Source organism: Platichthys flesus, chromosome 17 (assembly GCF_949316205.1).
Source record: "Platichthys flesus chromosome 17, fPlaFle2.1, whole genome shotgun sequence".
In the NCBI taxonomy this organism is placed as follows: Eukaryota; Metazoa; Chordata; class Actinopteri; order Pleuronectiformes; family Pleuronectidae; genus Platichthys; species Platichthys flesus.
Genome location: NC_084961.1, coordinates 18,611,039 through 18,632,910, shown reverse-complemented (window position 1 = coordinate 18,632,910; position 21,872 = coordinate 18,611,039). Strand labels below are relative to the sequence as shown.

General features: G+C 39.6%; 1 protein-coding gene across 1 annotated transcript; it reads left to right on the top strand.

Annotated features, from left to right (window-relative positions):
• The first annotated feature begins 6,664 nt into the window (after nucleotides 1–6,664).
• On the top strand, nucleotides 6,665–18,624 carry pdik1l (PDLIM1 interacting kinase 1 like). The gene is made up of 3 exons (XM_062409836.1): nucleotides 6,665–6,806; nucleotides 8,645–8,940; nucleotides 15,894–18,624. The coding sequence occupies exons 2-3, from the start codon at nucleotides 8,656–8,658 to the stop codon at nucleotides 16,632–16,634; spliced, it is 1,026 nt and encodes a 341-aa protein (XP_062265820.1). The 5' UTR covers nucleotides 6,665–6,806; nucleotides 8,645–8,655; the 3' UTR covers nucleotides 16,635–18,624.
• The last annotated feature ends 3,248 nt before the right edge of the window (nucleotides 18,625–21,872 follow it).

Below are 21,872 nucleotides of genomic sequence, written 5' to 3'. Positions count from 1 at the left end.
TGAGCTACACACACACACACACAGCCCCTGCGCTCCGTCACACACTCGCTCAGAGACACGGGCAGTGACTGAGATTGAGCTCTTCACCGTGAAACAGCCAGTTAGTGACTCTGTGGAACAGTGGAAACAGTGAAAACACAGAGCTTCTCTGGTCACATCTGCTCAGAGATCAGCGGCTTCATGATCACAGCAGAGGCGGCAGGTGGTTTGTAACGAGCTGGAGTTTCTGTTTCCTCCTCCTCTCGGCTCGCTCCTTGTGCTCATTACAACACGAGACGTGACGCTCACAGTCAGGACTACTGACACCTAAATCATCCAAATAAAAAATAACCTTAACTAACCCTCTGAACTTGAACTAGTTCATTTTAAGTGTGAACTGGCTCAACGCTGCAAACAGCTACTGGACACCAGCATTGAAAGGCAGAAGTAGTAGGGCTGGATCATTACACTCCTGTGACCAATCCTGCATGAGACTGCGGTTAGGCCCGCCTTTCTCATTAGCATAAGGACACTGCAAATGCAAAGGAAATGTATCAGGGAAAAAATAAATGTTAAAATATATTTAAGACATTTCTTTTGACATTTCTTTTGGTATTAACATATTTATTTATTTATTTCTGTATTTATTTATTTATTTCCATTTTTATTTATTCATTTATTTATTTATTTCTGTATTTATTTATACATTTATTTATTTATTTATTTTTACTTATGTCATGTATGGTCCTCCATAGGAGGGGGAGTTGCTGTGTTAGTAATGATAGATGCAGGAGCCATAAATGTTCTGTGAAATTTAGAATTTATGCTTTATGCATAAATTTGGGGTTGGATGTTGACACCCAGAAAGAATACAAGGAATACAATGTATGTGGCAAAGAAAAGGGTAAACATACTTTAGCAAATTCCATAAAGTAATAATGCCATTAAAAAGAAAAGACCAATTGCAGGTTGTTATATATAAAATTGTCATCGTGACTTAGATTTCAAAAGAACTAGGACATAAACCGTTCATAGACAAATATCTATTTTATTTTTCTCATTCACAAAATCATGTTTATATAGCTGTCTTTTGGAAAAACCATCAGTATGAACGCTAAACAGGAAAAAAGAACGAAAGAACCAAAATCAATAGTTGGCAGAAACATTCAAAAACATATTTTAATTAGTATTACAGAGTTAATGTATCATTTGTTGCCCACGTATTTGATGATTCCCCCCAGGACATGTTTTAATACACAAAATACAATAAAAAGTTAAATTACCTCTGATCAGGTTTTTCTCCAAAAAGCTAAATAATCAAAAAAAACGCTAAAGCAAAGAATCACCTTTTTATCCTGAATGACAGGACAAGGAGATGGTTGTCATTGCAACTCCTACACTGTCCTTAGAGGGAGGGAGATCAATTTGGCTTAAGCCTCTCACAGCTGCCGACCATGTTGTTGAATGGTGACAGATATGTTAACTGAACTGACTCGAAGCTGAGAGTCTGCTGCCTCCTGGTGGTAGAAACTACGTCACTGCAGATGTGCTGTTTAAATAAAACAATATCAACTACATGTCAAATATCTTATTATTATTAACAAAAATAACAATAATTATAATAATAATAATAATAATAATGACAAGTGGAATAATCAGTCACATAGTTGAGACACTGTATGATGATGTATCTCTTTTTTTAGAGGATTCTGCCCATACACTTGTTTTGTAGTGTCCTGTAAGCCCATGTGGGTTTGGCACATTTTGATCATTTGAAAAGTACATTACTGACTTGCTTACATACCTGACACTTCCGCAACAATGCAATAATTTCATCTTCTCTTGTCACTTTAGATGCTACAACTGTGGAGAACCCGGCCACCATGCCAAAGAATGCCAGTTGCCCCCTCAGCCCAAAAAGTGTCACTTTTGCCAGAGTGTGTCCCACATGGTGGCCAGCTGTCCAGTCAAGTCACAGCAGCAGCAGCAGCAGCAGCAGCAGCAGCATCACTCGTCTCCAGGCTCTCAGGGAACAGCTACCTCACCGAGGCATGAGGAGAAGGAGGAGGAGCACAGCCAGGCCGGCTTATGAAACCTCGGTCATTCAGGGAATATGGGAGATTTATCACTGGAACACTGCTTCCTTTTCACCTCAGGTTTATATATTGAGTTGAAAAACAGATGTCCACTCACATCACATGAGTATGGATGTGATTGGGCTTTTTTTTTGCTTTATTTTTTGTCACTAGATAAGTGTCAAAAAAAAAAAAAAAAAAGCTTTGGAATGAAAAAATCAGACCTGCTGTTGATTTGGTTGTGTAGCGGCCTAATCATCCATATTTGGGCTGATCGGACGTGATACGTGCCTCTGCCGACTGAGCCTCTACACAAAAATGACAACACAAAAGTCTTACTGGTTGACGACCCTCCAAAACATTATACGTACAGGGTGTGAGGAAAGCTGGTCTTAGTGGTTTAAAGTTCAATGAGTTTGACTAATACATGGGTTTGCAGCAATATGGCAATTTTGCTATTGCTGATTAAGTTAGCATTAGTAGCTTTTTACTTGCCAGTCAAGACGCAACATTGCAGCTTTATTCCTGAAGTTGCAAGGTGGCTGGCTCTTTCACTTCTTTGTGCTACTGCAGTCAGCTAAGCTGCTAACCCTGGCAAAAATGATCGCTGAAGCTCTCAAAAAACCATCGCCAGCAGTCGACATATGGCCCCTTTATGTGTTTGGCTCTGGTGTTGTGCATGGTTGGATGTTTGCATGCCTTAATGGGATGCTCCATTGGAACACAGCCATCATAATTGTAATTAATTTGTTTTATTTCTACCTGTGCTTGAATTAATCCCTCTCAGAAATAAATGTAGTTTTCGAATTCAATCTTAGTCTGTATAAAATGTGTGTGGGTGTTAGAAATCTAGAGACACCTCTGATTATAATGTAGTTTCCTACAACTGAGCTGTAATGTAATCTCTGTTTACATTAGTTACACTATTATTGAGATAGTTACTTTGACCTCATTGGGATTTGAGATGAAACTAGAAATAGCCATCCCAGGTACACAATCCTACAAGTGAATGTAAAGAGATAAATAAGCCCTGAGCTGTCAAATACTATTAAAGGTTATCAGGCTTTATTGTGAAAAATGAATGTTACAACAACACAAGTGCCATAACCTCTACTTTCCAATGGGGTTCCTAAAAGGTGCTTTAAAATGCCAGATTTCAGAAACAACATTCTCTCACTAAACACTCACACGTGAAAAACAATTGTGTTTTTCGAAAAAAGTGGTGAAATGTATGTCTTAACACCAAGTTGCAATTTGATAATTTAGACTTATATGCAAGACCAGTGTTGATTGTAAAGACAGGCTTTGTCTGCAAAACATTTTAAATCCAAATGGAATGTTTTTAAACACATATATATATATATATATATATATATATCAGGGATTCCTCCACATAAACAAGGCATTCTCAGTTCTTTTACTTGAAAGCTGCAGGTAATGGAGAAGGAATGACTTGAGGCATAGATTCTGTTTTGGATTAGCCTCTACTAGTCTTGTTGAAGTGACTAAATCGATATGATCTCTTTTATATTAATTATTTATTCCGCATTGAACCTGTACCAGCTAAAAACCTGTCGCTCTGTGTTTGGTTTAAGCTCAAGAGCAGAGTGATAATGTCAGAGCTCAAATTGTTTTGTATCGGCCCGTGCTGTGCTTCAGCGCGGGCATGTCACATACATTTCAGGAAACTCTGACATTTCTATTACTGTGTAATTGTTTGCTGACATTCCAATGTAAAGTGAAATCTGTGTGTGTAAAATAATGTTCAACGTGATATCAACCTACATTCAGTTCATTTAGCGTTGTCATTGTGAACTCAGGGAGCATTTCTCTGACAATTACTTGAAATTTACTATCTTGGGTAGTTAGAGGACCCAGGGCACTGTTTACCAAATGAGCCACGAACTATCTTTATGTTGTTTTCAGAAAAGCACAGACAATGTTAATTTGTCTGAAGTTATTTACACCAATTCATTGCAAAATAATCCAGGATATACACCAAATATTGTGTTGATTATATACATGAAGGTGTGCAAACAGTCAAGAGAACTCTGGGAATCATCTAGGAGAGCTGACCTATTTAAGCAGTCTCACTCGATGGTAAGACCACAAAGACTGGTCAGTCAGACTACACACTGCAGCTATCCATTCACCTCATTTTTAAGTCAAAGTAAACATGGCAATATATTTTAAATGTGATCATGATGTAATTTTGATTGTATATATTCACTTTCTTTTTCATAGTATTAATATAATGTTCATGATGAGTCTGCATGATAATAAGTAGAGTGATAGATTAGTTATATTCATGTGAAAAGGGATTGGGACTACTGAAGGCGGAGCACAAAATGGGTTTCAAGCATCAGCATTGATCATTATTAAGTTCTATTATGTACTTGAGATCACCGTAATGCTCCCTATGCTTCAGCACAATGGGGTCTAATCTACCATTTATAACGCTTCAATCCAAGTGGAGTTCCTGTGATTAGTCGTGTTCTTTGTTGGCTGTATTGATTCTTATGTGTGAGAAACGGTTTTCTTTTTCTCCTGTGTACCAGTCTACCTCAGGTGTGATTTTAGTACGGTCAATTTGAGATCAGCATGTCCAAAAAACAGTTTTGTAAGTATTGTACATTTTTTTCAACTTAGTATTCAGTTCAAATATTTATAACTTTGATAAAACAGTTTATTTTAAGCATGATATGTGCCAAATCAAAAAGCTTTTGCTATCGTTATGCCTATTGTCACAGCCAAAATACTAAGATACATCATACTTAAGACCAAAGTGGTACTTTTGAATGAAGCCTGGGCTTATTTCCAAGAAAAAGAGACATGGAGATGCTACAAAAGAGCATCTTTCAAACAAACACCCATATTTTACTTAACATGAGGCATATGCTACCTTTTGTCAATCTGGTGATGTTATTGCAGACAAAGAGTTTTGTAGTAGGTTGAATCTTTACTCTGTTCTCAGGGTTGCACTGAACACACTGCAGCCTTATGTCACCCAGAATGTACTTTAGAATATGACTGCAAATGGACGATGGTTTCCCTTGGCTGATTGCCTGTGACTGAAATGATTTGTGCTGCGAAACAATGGCAAATAAATGATCAACACTCGAGACGATTTGTGTTTGTCTCTTGTATCTCCACTTTATGCTGATGACGTTTGAGTCTTATTTTATGCAGTAATTGCAAAAGTAGTACTCAGTATATAGGACATATTTGGAATCATACATGTGTGTACGTCTTCTTATGGCAACCAGTGAGGTGTTGTATTGATAATTTATTTGACGAAATCTTCAGTCAATAAAATCAGAGATGAACACTAAAATTAATCCGATTCTTATCATTAGATCATTCAAGCTATTTCCATGACAAGTTGGTAAACTCCACTGGTAAAGAACATTCTAAAAATTTGTTAATTTTATTTATATTTTTAACTTTCATGCTCAGTTTAAACATTTGATTGGAGGTTTGTGACTATTGTTCGTTGTATGATCACTCAAGAAATACTTAACCTGAAGCTGTTGCAAATGTGCCAAAACCTGAAATAATACAGATATAAATACAAATATTCAACAGTTATTAGAAATTATTAAAATAAACTTTCTCAGCCGTGAGTTTTTACCACTTCATTTGAACTCTTTCAAATACCAGAGAAAGTCAGTAATAGCACAGAAGATGTAGAAAGAGATTTAACAACATTTCTTTTAGTTGTGTTTTTCTGGACAAACAGAAAGCGCTTCTATTTTGTTATCTCGACCAATATTTTTTGATTCCAAGTTTCTGGAATATCTGCAGCGCCATTTTATTGTAGAGCAAAGATTAGTACAGGTGTTCGTGTTATTGTGTCCCTGCAAGTGTCAGTTCGGCTAGAGAGGGAGGAGAGCGGAATGATCAAATATGTGAAGCTGGTCATACTATGCCTGGAGCAAGGCCGGAAAATGGGTAGTCGTCCTTCAAAATATAAATCAGGAATTTTCCACATTTGGTAAGAAGTTATCAGTGGGAAAAAAGAGATTTGTGAAATGATGTTGAGCTTAACAGTAATTTGCCAACCAACAGCAAATTACCTGTCATCATTTAGTAAAACTAGAAAAGTAAGATAAACGCAGTAATGGTATTACTTGGATTCATTATCGACATCACTGAAATATTTAGATACTTCACTGTACCAGTTTAGGCTTAAGTGTGCTTAAGTGGATGATTAAGACCAAACAGCTTTCAAAAGGCCATTTGTGAAGAATGTTTGATATTCAATATATTGGCATGTTGATGTTTAGATATAGTTTATATGATATACATAGTATATATAATGCATCTTTACATTTTACTGTTAATTTCACTTTTAGTATTTGTATTCTGTACTTAACTCTTTTTAATTTCGATAGACGATCTTCTTTTTTGTATTGTCTAAGTTGAGAAATGCACCATACAAACACACCTGTCTAATGTAAAACATCAGGACCATATTATCAGATACTGAATCAGAAAACATTAAACAGGAATATGACATATGACAGATACCTGTCCACCACAGTCAGTCCTAGTTGGAGCCAGAGGCACCTTATTTTGAAACGTGGAAGCGGAAGCCTCGTCGTCCGGCCGCCGCTGCGCCGCTCGGCAGCTGCAGCCTCCCAGTGAGAGAGTGAACCTGCCCGGGCTGAACGAGCAGGACGTGTGCGGCGGTAATGGCTGCCAGGGAGAGGGAGGGAGACAACAAACGAAGCCCCGACAAGCGAGCCTAAGGTGAGACTGAAAACATATCAACTTCCAGCGGCGGACCCGTGGCCTCTCACACGGTCACGCCATTGTCTGTGCCGCTGGGGCCGCTGGTCCACTGGGCTGGCAGGTGGGTGTTTTGCTTGGATTTCTTGGTGACACACACGCGCACACGGGACAATAAACTGTCATTACCTAATACGCGCGTGTCTGCTCCGCGCACCAGCGGCAGGGCCACAGAGGTGAAGTGTTTCAGGTTCGAATGACATTAGCTTGATGCGGACGTGCGTGTGGCTCGTGCTGGACTCTTTGTTAGCTGCTGTTAACGTGATTAGCTCACGTTGGCTAATCACGTTTACAGCTGCTAACGTTAGCTAAGCAACGCCACCGCGAGCTGACGGGGCCAGGCCACCTAGCTGTTAGCCTGTTAGCCAATCAGCTCAGCGATGACTAATTATCCTGATAGCACGCTCGCCGTCAGTGTGTGCGCGCGTGTTCGTGTTTGTCACCTGCAGACCTGCCAGTGTCTTCACTTCACAATGAAGTTGATCATCAATCAGGCACAGGTAGTTCACAGAGTCACTTTCCTCAATGGCAGATTCGCAGTTCAGATTTCGTTGTGTTAACTTGTGTTTCATAACAAACTCTGATGCTGTAGCGATTGATTCCACTTGTAACTACTTAATGATAAATGGCGAAGAAGTCACTTTATTTATGATAGATTCGAAATAAAACTCCCTTCATCAATTAACATAAAGAAAAAATGAATGTCAAATGACAATAATAAATGTATACTACAGATAATTTATCAATAAAAAGTCACACTTCTACGTTTTCCACGATTACCGAAATTGATTAAAACAACAAATATCATGGTAATTTTAATTTTGTTTATGTGATTTTAACTGTTGTGTATCTTATATCATTGTGTGTATTGTTTAAATGACAGTCACTTCAGGATGACAGGTGTGCTCTCTCCTGTAACTCTCCTGTAAATAAAGGGTACTAGAGGTGCATGTAGTAAACTATTACAATAATTCACACCTCACCGTGAACATTATAGTGCAATTTACAACATTTTATAATACTTATATTTATTTATATCAAAGGTCATAAGATAAACCTGCATATAAGCCAGTGTTTACTGTGACTCACACATTCCACGTAATTCAAGTAACAAAAAGAGGTTGCTCAAGAGGTTATTGTCAGGTTGGCAGTGATGGATGTCGCCATATCCTGTACTTTTGACACTTAACCAAGAACCCTACATCATTAAAAAAGGAGGAGTAGATATAAATATGTCAGTACTCAGCTTACCGTTAAATTATATGACCATGTTTGACCAATCGCTGTCCTGAATTATCAGCAAATTGCGTCCCAATTATCTACACATCAAGGATAGGGATGAATGTAATAATGTGAACCTTTGTGAAGTTGAGGGAAGAATGGCGTGATGGTTTGACATGTACACACACAGGGACACACATTCGTAAACACATTAACAACATAAAGATCCTGACACAGATACCAGTTTGTGAAACTTGGTGTCAAATTGTGGTCATTATTGTGAATCAAATACATAGTAAAGGTGTGCGTGTGTATTTGAGGTGTCACACAAGTTTTATCCCCGAAAAAATTTGAGAAGCTTTGTTTGTTGAAGGATATGTGTGAAGTGTTGTTTTTTTTTGTTGTTGTTTTAAATGCAAATCTCTGTCATTGATTGTGTCTCTGTTATTGTTCCTCCTGCATCCTAACTATGAAACTATACAATAAGCCTTGCTGAGTCTTGCAAAATAATCCTTTGATTTAAAGCCCACCTAACCGAATTCGAAACAAAATCTTACACAGACGTTGTCTCTCCACAGTGAGGACTAGGATGGTAAGCAGCCAGCCGAAGTACGAGCTGATCCAGGAGGTGGGGCGTGGCAGTTACGGCGTGGTCTATGAAGCAGTAGTGAAGCGCACAGGGGCCCGAGTAGCGGTGAAGAAGATCCGCTGTCACTCTCCAGAGAATGTAGAGCTGGCTCTGCGGGAGTTTTGGGCCCTAAGCAGCATCCAAAGCCAGCACCCCAATGTCATCCACCTCGAGGAGTGTATCCTGCAGCGGGACCATCTGGCCCAGAGGATGAACCATGGTTCCAGCTCCCCGCTCTACCTGGAGGTGAGAACAAAGAATTCACTGGATTCGGGCTGGAGGGAGATCAATGTTGCACAAGTGTTTGTTCGATGTTCTATAAGGTGAATGTTTGACTGTAGGTGCCTATGAAAGCCTAACAAAGATACCTTGATTCATGTTAGGTTATCTGCCCCCCTTCCCCATCTAAAGTGATTGAGTGTGTGGATGTTGGGGCTGCAGCGAGCTTTGATTTGCATTGGTTTGGTAATTACCTGTGAATGTATGATAAATGGATTTCATTATCTACACATGGATTTTAAAAGGAAGTCTCTTTCTGTTTGGTTCTTTTTAATCTGATTGACCAAGAATAAAGTCAATAGTACAGAAAATATTTTTGTGCTGATTATCAGTTGCTTTTCTATAATAGAGGAGAGCATAAGTGTTTGGGACTATAAACACATATTTGATGAGATATTCTGAGCCTTATACGATATTGTATACTACATTGTGAAAAAAGTTAATGTTAATGGAGGTTTTTACTCTTATATTTGTCAAAATTCAATTTGGGCCATAATCATGCTACAAATTGGGGTTGGAAACCTTTTTCCAGTCAAGGGTCAGTTCAGTTTCAATGGCATCCTTGTGTAACACGTATCACACTAACCTGTCTAACTGCTTCTCTTTGGCATCTGATGGAAGTAATCATGATGATGGTGATGATGATGATACTCACAGCATGTTTTGTAAAGTTTGGTCCAGTTAGTTTTGATGCACAGTCTTGCTCACAAGAAACAGTAGTTCCTCCCTTAAAATTCTGCGATGATTGCACGCACAAAATTAAGGTGTGTCTGTCTTTTCATCATGGGCCAGAGACTAAATCTGGAAAATTCTCGCAGTTTATTTTTATATTTCTCGTACCACATCAAATATCCACTCAGCAAAGATTCTTTGACGCAAACTGATACTTTAAACAACTTCACTTTGTCTTGTTTTAGATGCTCCACAGCAGCAACACGGCTCTTTCAAAAATTCTCCTTCTGGTTGAGGTTTCACCAGCATTGCTATTAGCTTGGTAACCACAAAACTTGCCTGTGTAAAATTGTCAGAAGTGGTATTGTGCAAGCTGTGTGTTGACCAATAAACTCTGCAAAAGAGCGTTATCTTAATCCAAGAGCTTTTGTTCTGGCATTTCATCCAGTTTATTATGTTTCCAGCTGTAAAGATAAGACCGATCCTTTTCATCCAAACTAGAACTTGAACCAAACTAGATACAGTGTTTACCCTGATCATAGCCGGCAGACAGGTTTACAGCTGTAAGAGACCAGCCTGAAGGACATGTTCACTATTTGATGTTCCTTTCTTTTTCCTTTCTTTTTTTTTGAGAAAAATATAGCTTGCTGTGATTAGAATTTTCATAACATATTTTTTTTCATTCATGAACTATCTCACAATTGGCCTTGGGGCTTGACACAACCCTGCCCCACTCTAAGTTTTAGAACTACAATTCCATTAAATTGGGCTGATGTAAACTCTGAAGTATAATGCTTCTAATCTACCACCAGTCAAAGAAAGCAAAAATGCAGACAGATGCCAAGAGTTGGTGGTGATAAGAGCCTATTCTATTTAATGTTAAAAGCTATAAGGAGGGTGTTTCCTCTGTGTTGTGCTACTTTAAGGGTAATGGATCTATTGATTGTGTGTGTGTTAGTTTGACTCATTTTTTAAGTTCTTATAAATATTGTCATTTAAGTATTTTACACCTCATTTGCCTAAAAGTTACTTCTTTAGCTGATAAATTTATACTTGCACACACTGCCAGACTTGCAATGTATTTTCAAATAGAAAACATACAGATAGACACACACACACACACACACACAGAGCAGGTGTGGTGCCATAATGGTTCAGGAGGGACAACCAGTCTGTCAAGTCCATGAGAGAAATAGCAATCAGAATGCCAGGATATGAATTCAGATAAGTTGAACAACCTCCGAATGTTAACAAAAACGAAACAGTGAGTTGATGTCCCACATCAATGACACTAGTAACTGTGGCTCAACAAGACATTCAAATAAACTCCAACCCTCAAAAATGGTCTGTAAACCTTAATTTGAAATGCCCTGGCAACATGTCAGATAATCTAATGTCCTGATGGTGATTTGCCGGTAAATGTACCACATGAGGGCATAGTTTACATTACAGTCTTCCCAAAGTCACATCTTGTAAACATCTGTGAAATGATGTTTGCTGCCAGAGTGTCCACAAACATTCCTGTCCTCAAGTCACAGGTTTCAGTGGGAGGAGAAAATAATTGTTGGTTGGCATGTTGCCCTGTCTTAAAGTAGACTAAATGCCTTTACACACCTCCAATAAACCCAATCAAATAGAAAAATACTCTATTTGCAAATATTTCACATCAAATATTTGCAGTGATGTGAATTTGCAACAGCTACAATGCTCAAAGTTTTTAATCGATTCGTGCCAGCTCAGAAAAGAACACTCACCAGCTTTCAGTATCATCCAGTGATAATGATCTTGTTGTCATGAAAGTACTCGTTACAAAAACATTTCCTTAAAAATTATATTGACTTTAATAACATGATAAAAATGCCCATTGCGTGTAAATATCTAACAATGTAATTAATGTGCTGGATTGGAAGTCTGCTTTGATCTACCCAGTGTATCATGATGCACTTATTGTGTCTCAACATATTTTTCGTTTACTGCTGAAATATTATCATTATTTTAATTATCCTGTAATGCAGTGACTCTTCTGCAGCAAACTGAGGGTGTTTTCCCACCTGAAAGTCTGGACCATGGTCTGAACCAAGTTTCATATCTTTGTAACCGTGTTTACATGAGGTTAGAATGTTTTTACGTTGTTATTTAAGGCGCGGACTAAAGACTATTGATACGCGTGTCCTGTCATCATCATCTAATTGGGCTGCATCTACCTGTACTTGACTGACCAGTTTGAATGGAGAAAACACATGACCCAGTTTATTTCATTTCCTTGCCACACTTGACTATGGCATTACTACCAGCAAAATGAATGCCCTAGTGGTTCAGACATTATGAGGAGAAGACTGCTAGCAATCCTAGGATCCTGCATCTTTTTCCTTCTTCTATATTTTAGTGCTGTCACAACTTTCCTGCAATTGGTCCGAAAGTCCGAACTATAAGTGTTTTCACACGACAATCAAATCAAACTATGGCTCATTTTGTCCACCTCTTTTGGTCGGACTGTTGGCGGGGACTCTGGTCTGAGGCACCTTTCAAACCTGTTATTTTGATTCAGTCAAACAAGTCCAAATGTAGAAGACACACTGGAAATGTCAAATATCAGCACAAATATTAGTATTTTTCTTGTTGATTAGTGTTATATATGGCCTCCATGTTCCCCACTGTCTCACGAATGTACTGTCAGATTTGAGTTGGGGATGCAGATAGGTGCCCCTCCCCCTCCAACCTGCCTGCAGCCTCACAGGCACTCAGCCAGTGCCTGATTATAGTCTCTCAGCAACACGCGGTGCTATTGTCAAACCATTCATTCCGTTTTCTGCAGCGCTAGCATTGGACACTTTCCCAGAATCCCTTTATTCCAGCTCTTTTTTTGTAATTGCTCTGTAACGTTCCAGTGCATGCTCATAGAAGAGCAAATGATAATGGGGCAGAATTATCTAACCGCAAAAACTGTGGGATAATTTGCACCTATTATTTCTGGGTAGAGGATTCCTTTGCCAATGGCTTATCAAACACTCTGCAGCCATTTTTCACAACAGTGCTGCATAATTCAGTCCAAGCCCGACCTGAACCTAACTTCTGTTCTTGCATTTTATGTCCGACCCTGACCCAAACCTGGTGCAGCTATTGTTACTGTGTCACTTTGTTTTTTCCCTGGTCACAAGCTTGTGGCACCTTGTACATGACTGTCAAAAGGAAGTGTTTTCTCAGCTACAGGTAGATTTTTTTTTAACACAAACATCTAATGTTCTATGGCCGACGTGAATAAACTGACCGGAATCTAAACATAATTTCTAAAGTATAATCTGAACCAAACCTTGGCTATTCGGGTGTCTACTAATTATTCAGAGCATTAGTTAGACGGTAAAGACCCAGAAGGAGCTGCGAGCTTGGACTCGCTTTCTCTTTTCATTATTTCATTTTTTTCATGTGCAGGCAAAAAAGGGGAAAATCACAATCAAGTTACATTTAGCAAAAATTTATTTTGAACCAGGCAGCTGCACTCATTAGCCTAAAAAATCAGATAATTAAGGTTAGCCCTCCTACTGTGGCCTCTCAAACCCTTAAAGTGCAATTAACAAGATTGTTTGTAACATCAGGTCATTACATTATTTTTAAATAGCAGTGTGCAAACCACAGAGGCAGAAGTCAGGGCTGTAACTGTGCAAACCTCACTGAACAGAGTGGGAGTGATTCAAGCAAACACTAAGTTATTTCCTGTACTGATCAGGTCCTAATAACTGATGATTGATAGTTAGTCAGAGTGAGAGCAGGTTAGTAGGAGAGTTGAGGAGGACACGATAACTCCAGCTAGGTACAAACCAACCTTCTGATCATTGAGCAGGTGTGGACCTGAGATAAATTCTATATTTTCACTGTTTGTTTCCACTGTTCTCCAACAAAGTCACTTACTCACTTACTGACAAATACACTTATACTTGAAGGTTATCGAAATGAACAAATTATTGTACAATGTTTACACACTATTATTATCAACTCTTTTTTGTTCACCAACTTCACTCTGCACTTACACTTTACCTCAACTTCAACTTTTCACTTATTTCACTAGTCACGTTAACTTCATATATTTTTTCAGCTATTTAAATTTTCAGATTTTTCCATCGAGCAAAATCTAACATTCCCCAGATATTTATTTTCAAGTTTAATTTATTGTTTTACAGACCTATAGCGTCACTGTGCTGCATCCAAAACACCATAGATCAAATTCCACAATCACATCCCGTTTAATCTTAATTTAATGTGAGATAGATGAAGCGTCACAGATTTGTGGTCCACTGTGAAAGAGGGTGATTAAATGAACTCACTTCCTGCGGCAGGGATAAAAGATGAGAAGCCTTTCACGCAGCTTAAAAAATGGCCCACAATGAAAGGTGGTAGACAACATGTTATGAATACAAAGCCACAGCAGTCTGCCTTTTCTAGGTGTGAGTTATTCTCTTCATACTGTAGAGCTTTCCACTGTATCAGTGAACATTAGGGCTGCTCGATTATGGAAAAAATCATAATCACAATTATTTTGGACAATATCAAAATCACAATTATTTGAACAATTATTAATATGTGCCCTTATTCTGAAGTCTGTGCTTTATTTTTTAATCACTTCCGGTTCCGGTAAACAACGATGACGGCTGCTTGTCTTATTCCTCCGTGAAACCAGGATATTGGTGCCCGGTTATTCAAACCCTTAATGATGGCAACCCTTACACTCTATGACCGACTGACCGGCGCGGAGAAATGCGGGTCCGGTCTGAACGGTCTGAACAGCCAGGCGGGAGCGCGCTTGAGAATAGCGGTGTGCGGCCGCTACATGGTCTGCTGCTGCCCTCCCTGCTTTTCCACTCGCGCTGTTTTTTCCACCGCCGGTCACCACACACACACACAACTCGCCTCCTTCACTTTACTGCTGCTTGAGAGTGAGAGCCAGTCAGCTGGGCCGCTGAATGCTTTGGGGGAAGGACTGAATTGTGCATGCGCTCTTTTGAAAAAAATTCCAAATAATCGTTTCAACTCGATTATAGTAGTTTGGAGATCGTTTGACCCCATAATCATAATCGCGATGAAATTTCGATTAATCTGTATACTATTTTACGGATTATTGCGATTAATCTAAACGATTAATTCAATTTGAAATATCGAAGTCAACGCATTTTCAGTTTTTATTTCTGCTGCAGACCCATGTGCATTGAATACATTTTAGGGCTGCTCGATTATGGAAAGAATCATAATCACTATTATTTTGGACAATATCGAAATCATGATTTTTCAAACGACTATTATTGCTTTTCCACTCGCGCTGTTTTTTTCACCGCCGGTCACCACACACACAACTCGCCACTTTACAGCTGCTTGAGAGTGAGAGCCCCACAGCTGGGCCGCTGAATACTTTGGGGGAAGGGCTTCATTGCGCATGCGCGTCTCTTTCGAAACAAATGCCAAATAATCGTTTCAACTCGATTATAGCAGTTTGGAGATCGTTTTACTCAATCAAAATCACGATTAAATTAATAATCAAATAATCGAGCAGCCCTAATACATTTTCTGTTAATGTGCTAGTGATACAACTGGCTTCATTAACAATTTGTTGGGAGCACCTTACTCCAGGTCAAATGGAGGCAGATCATACTCCAGACCATGTTCCTTCTGTCTACTTCTGTCGACCAACAATCTTGCACGTTACGTTTCTGCAGTTTCGACTTCACTGGTAGCAAAAGTTTCATTTCCACGTTTTTGATCAACCCGGGCGATCAGCCAGCCAATGGAGTAGTAGAGACAAATTAACTGCACTTATTTAGAGGAAATGTGGTGACAGTGGCTGGTGTAAGTGAACCCTGGTCCATCCCAGTTAATTTCTGTGTGTGTGGACAGTTTTAATTTGTTTGTTTGTTTCTAAGCATTAACATCTGTAGGAAATTTGAACATCAATTGAGAAATAAAGCATTCAAAATAATCTTATCAACTTTAACAACCAACGTGATTTCATTTATCTGTCAATTCCGTTGCATAGTACAATGCTGCAGTAGAGGATTCAGGTTCATGGTGTCAACTGAATAACTGAACAATATTTCACCTCAAATTTTAGGAATGCGCGACAAAAGTAAATTAAACCAATGGTATTTTGGGCTACATTATCATTGTGTGGCACTGGTTCATTCAAACATGTGTGACTATCAGAAGCCGCCTCCTCCTCAGCCATCACCAGTGACATAACTTCTTTTTTTGTCTTTCTGCTACAGCTGGTGGAGACGTCTCTTAAAGGCGAGATCACCTTTGACCCGTGCTGTGCCTACTACTTGTGGTTCGTCATGGACTTCTGTGATGGGGGAGACATGAACGCCTACATTCTATCTCGCAAGCCCAGTCGCAAGACCAACACCAGCTTCATGCTACAGCTGGGCAGTGCCCTGGCCTTCCTGCACCGCAACCAGATCATACACCGCGACCTCAAACCGGACAACATCCTCATCTCCCAAGCCTTCACACCGGCCGGGGCGTCTGAGCCCACCCTCAAAGTGGCCGACTTTGGCCTGAGCAAAGTCTGTTCCACCTCCGGGCTCAACCCAGAGGAACCAGCCAGTGTCAACAAGTGCTTCCTGTCAACAGCTTGTGGAACAGACTTCTACATGGCCCCGGAGGTCTGGGAAGGCCACTACACCGCCAAGGCGGATATCTTTGCCCTGGGGGTGATTATCTGGGCCATGGTGGAGCGCATCACCTTTGTGGATGTGGAGACCCAGAAGGAGCTGCTAGGGAGCTATGTGCTGCAGGGCACAGAGATTATACCCTTAGGGGAAGCCCTGTTGGAGAACCCAAAGATGGAGCTGCTGATCCCCGCCAGGAAAAAGAGCATGAACAGCCACATGAAGCAGCTGATCAGGGAGATGCTGTCGGCCAACCCTCAGGAACGGCCCGACGCCTTTGAGCTGGAGCTCAGACTGGTCCGTATTGCCTGCAGAGAACTGGACTGGGACACGTGATGGACCACATACTCAGTCGATCAAGCACATGTACACATCTCATCATGTACTCTTATCTTATATGGTCTTTTTTTTTTTTACTAGAGAATAATAACTAGAAAAGTCATTGTTTGCATCGTGGCTGAAACCTCATCCACTTTCCAAGAGCATTCAGTCCTCTGCTAGCTTTGTCTTTATAATGAAGAGGAGATGTGTGACACCAACCACTGCTGCTGCCGCTGCTGCTCCTCAAACTGCAGCTTAGTCTCAGGCTAATCCCACCACAGCTTCCACTTCGTCCTAACAGATCCACTCAAGCATGATGAAGGAGGCGAATGACCCCAAAAGTCCTTGATTCATTTAGAATTGAAAGTAAAACCGATTGTCTACAGATACCACCTTGGACTCGGTGCTAATTGTTACCAAATGCAATATGAGACATAACCCTGTGATTTTTAAAGTGTACATTTATCCAAAAACCCAGTCACCTCAGTATGTAGAATGTTGTGAAGCTGTGTGTGGCTTTAACAGAACCAGACTTACAAACTGTTTTCTGCCTGGACATCACCACCAGCACTAATATGTACATCGAGATTTGATCCTGTTTTGGCATCAAATGCAGATATGCACTGAATGCTCAGGTAAAAAAAACAAACAGTGTGGTGGTATTTGTAGACAAATATCTTCTGACAAGGTTGGACTTAGGGGGTACAAAAGCCTAACTTTGGTGCTGGAAGATAACAATTTGTTTCCGTTGGTTGTGCGGGTGGAGGACGGTTTATCAGTTAGTAACCAGCCTGCAGGTTCTTGTTTTGGTGGGGTTTTTTCTTTCTCCCCATTGCAAATTTCAAGATAAATGGATTGGTACACACCCCTAACTAGAGAATGTTAAATGATCGTGACAGGCAACCTTTATTTGTATAGAGCCTTAAACACCCAACATAATGACGCTTCACACAGTTGGTGATGATGAGAGCTCAGAGGATGAATCTGGTTTGTCACAACCTAATTTTTGAGCTATGGCCAATAATCCTATTGATAATAACAATGTTTTCTCAAAGTTAACTGACCCCTCACTTTAAGTTATTGCTGCTGCACCTCTTGATGTTAATGTTTTACAGATGGAGAACCCACGATTTAGCCTTTACAATACTTATTCTGTACAAAATAATCAAACAAAGTTAAGCTGCAGATACAAGTTTCATTTGTTTAGTTAGCCCAAATGCCCAAATTCTCCAGTTCCATCTTCTTCAATGTGAATATTGTCTGGTTTCCTGAGTCTGTTTTGATAACAAATTGAATATATTTGGGTTTTGGACTCAAAGAAAACTGGTCAAAGAAAACAAGACATTTGAATACATCCCTTTAGACTCTGGGGAACCAAAAAAAGCCTGTTGTTGACCTTTTACACTAATCTTCATTATGGATTCATCAATAATAACTAGAAGAGTTAATAAAAAATGTATTAATGTTTTATTTATAATCAAAAATAATCTTAACCTTTAGTAAAATAAAGATACTGCCATTCAGCTGTAAGACAGCTGAAGTTTTGCTAGATTGTAAGAATTGAAGTTTTTCATAATCTACTGAAGCATGTACATGGACACATCATCAGTAGGACACCTTAGTCCAGGCTACCTGTGTTGACACGTTTCACGTCAACTTCTTTAAATTCACTAAAACAACTCTGAAACAGTAGCCTCTGTGTTACACAGACTCTCACACTGTGAATGTATCAGTTGTGAACGAGGCTTATTCTAATGTACTAATGTAGCCCCACATAGTAATATACTGAGCAAATGGTGATGGCCATTGCAAACAATCTCAGGCTGTAAATGCTGAGGTATGTGGCATTGATCCATGTCACACACCTATACATGGTAATCACCTACTGCGTGACTCTCTTTAGTTACTGGAAGAGAAAACAAAGGCGTCACCCACAATGTCTGTTGTAAACATCCACCACAGGTAACAGAATAAACTCCTGGCTCAGCTTTGGCCTATCATAATAGTCACTGTGCACATGATAACTTCTTATGCGTAATGAGTTATTATTACCGTAACTTTGGAAACTCTTTGTTTCCGTTTCAACTCAGAGTGTTTTTATATGATTTGTCGGCGAGTTTACGACCTGTTCATATTTTTGGGATGTGATTTTAGCCTCATCTGTCTTTATTATAATGGTACCATTCTCTGTAGGATAAATACGATGTTATCTTAGCCAGTAGAAATAATGTCAACAAGTCTGAAAACACAAGAATCATCCAATAATAATGAGATGAACATTTTAACCTAGTGAGCACGACAATGAAGAAGTGTGCTCTGTGTTCAGAGGACTCGCCCACACATGGCAAACAACCATGAAGACAGAACTCGCTATGTTACCTAAACATACATTAAATCATGTGAAGCGTGAGCTGCTTGAATTTATTAGAGCAGGGACATGAATATTCACTCCCTCGTCCATTTAGACCTGATTGAGCCAAAGGGGGGAGGCGTTTAGTGACAGCACTTTGATTTGGGGCTTTATATTTAGTCCCGGCAACTACAGTCTGCATCATATGGAGGAGCTCTGTGGGGCTGGACTGCGTGTGAGAACTGGGTTCCCATTTGTTTATCAGGCAAACACAATGTCAGCCAACAGTCTACTTATGCATGCAGTGCCTCTCACCTTCAGGGAAGAAGCGAGAGAAGACACCAGGTCGCACAATCCTCCATGAGCCAGATGATCTCTGCTCTTTTTCTTTTTTTCTTTCATTTTATCCTTTGACACATAATACTGTTGTGTTTAACTTGATCTCCTTTCACTGTGTCACTGCTCCTCGTAGCCTCGGGCTCTGGATCTTACAGTAATCCCTTTCTTCATGCTTCCGACAGGCTAATTCTAAGCCTATTAAGTTGTTGCAGCACTTGGCAGAGGATCAGGAACCGGGACCCCTTTTGCCTTTCAGGTCATACATAATTTGTGCACTTTTTGCAAATTTGACAGAACCCTGTAAAAACCAAACGGTCTTGGCTTCTTCGTTGCTCTCAAACTCTGGCAGAAGATCAGGTTTTCCTTGATTTGTTGACAACATTTATCTGTTACATGGCCTTTAATTCTCCCCGTAGCTGTAATAGTTTTATTTCCTCCTGATGCTATCAAAATTTGCCTTATTTCACTCTAATTTTGACACTAGAATGGCCTCTTCAATATTTTACTCAAACACAGAATTGGCAGAGGTTGTGCTTGAGATGCACCCGGTTTTGCCGACTCAGTAAGGGGCTTTTTGGTATGAACAGCAATACCACGAATCAGTATTAAAATGCCTGCCTCTACGCTGCTTCGGACAATGCTGCGTTGCTTCAAGTATGTGATTTGTGTCTTCCTGTACACAAAGAAGGTCACACATAACCTCAGAGCTCAAAGCCGAGCAGAGAATGACGGGTGGAGTCACTTCTGATTTGATTTCTTACTTTATCCCTTGTAAAGAAAAAAAAAAGGGGTGGGGGGAGCATTTAATTTCCTGTGTGGTTTGCCAGACATGCTAGATCTGTGGTACCAAGAGATTTCTTCCTTTTGATTTATTGTATTCAATTCTTTTGCACATGTGTAAATACTGTATATGATCAACAGGGGATGAACAAGGTTGATGTACATTTGATTGGATGTGCTCTGTTTTCAAGAGCCATACTTGTTTATAAATTGCTGTGATGGAATCAGTTTTTCTTCAGCTCTTAATTGCGCTTCAGTTTACTTCATCATTGAAAAGATGTGATATATTTCCAGGTTAATAATGTTGGTGTGCTAGTGATAATTGTATGTTTTACATTGGCTTATTGTTTGTGATTTTCTGTCATAGCAAAGCTGATATACAACTTTGGTCAACTCTGTCGTGTTTTCTGTCTGGTACTGGACTATCTGGAAATAGAACAGTCTCATTTGGAATTCTGGGACGTGACTCAAATTCACCACTGTACGCAGATCTGATCCAGGCCCATCACATAATGTACCACGGCACTGCTCATGCTGTGTCCTGGGACTTGGATCTTTCAGTCACTGTGTGGCTCATGAATTTGTTACATTAAAGATGTTGAAAACAAGAACTCACCTGATGGCAGGCACTTTTTTTGGGTGACTGAGAAGAAAAGCTCAGTACAAAAGATGTAATCATGACATAACATTCAATAAAAACCATTTAAAAAAAAAAAAAAAACAGACTTGTTTTTGTCTCACCTCTACTGGTACTTGGCAGTAGTATGCTCAGTGCTATCACTGGTGGTCACAAATTACAATAAGGAAACATTTAGCACATCATGCATGCACATCACATGGTGTGGATGATAGATCAAGACAAGATTTATCTGTCTTCTGGCTGATAAAGGTTGGTTAAAATATTGCACATTGACAATTTTTTTTTTAATTAATCAGTTATTCGGCTGTCATGAGGCATGTGTTCATAATTATAACAATATGGCCTAATTTGTATCTTTTCAATGCATTGCAAAAGTGACTTAATCAAATATGGTCAAATGTCATATGCGTTCTCACCTTTTGATAACTGTATTGATGAACATGACAGCCCCTGGCCACTAGTGGCAGGAGTCAGTGCTGCTGCGGAGTTGCACTGCACGTGTTGAAGACATCCGTGCCATCTTTTTGTACTGTATTGAGATTGAAAAGATCTTAATTTACCTGTAGGTGTGAATAGTTGTCTCTAAATGTGAGCCCTGCAATACGCTGGAGACCTGTCCAAGATCAGCCTCTGGGCTTATTGGCTCCAGCCGTCGAAGGATAAACAGTATAGCTAAAACATGAATGGAAACAATTAGTGCCCAGTAAACCATGTTGGGGAATGTTATTGGCCCCTTATTGATAACAGTCCCTAAACCTTTTACGTTGCCAACCATCTGGTCAGACTTCTCTTCCACAACAAGTTGTATCATCTGCTCACTGACTGAAACGACAGGGTGTGTGTTCCTGTGTCAGATAAAAAACACACTTCAGATCTGGTCTGTGTCACAGACACTCGTCCACTCTCACATTGGTATGAATAGTTGTTGCTCTCATGTCATTCTAAGATATTTTAAGGGATATAAGTTGATCAAAAGTGATGTGAACATCTGTCAATAATTGTTGCATTGGTGGATTTTTTAATAAAAGTAAATGTGAATTGTAATAATAACTGACTGGAGCATGTGAATGGGATTGTCACTGATTAATTACTCCACAGGCTATTTTCCTTTGTCCTGCATTGCACCATGGGTAATTGTGTTAAT

Excerpts from the sequence above, each read along its gene's own strand:
- pdik1l (XM_062409836.1), top strand. The coding sequence starts at position 8,656 with ATGGTAAGCAGCCAGCCGAAGTACGAGCTGATCCAGGAGGTGGGGCGT. Across the intron at positions 8,941-15,893 it reads GCTCCCCGCTCTACCTGGAG|CTGGTGGAGACGTCTCTTAA; the intron begins GTGAGAACAAAG and ends TTTCTGCTACAG.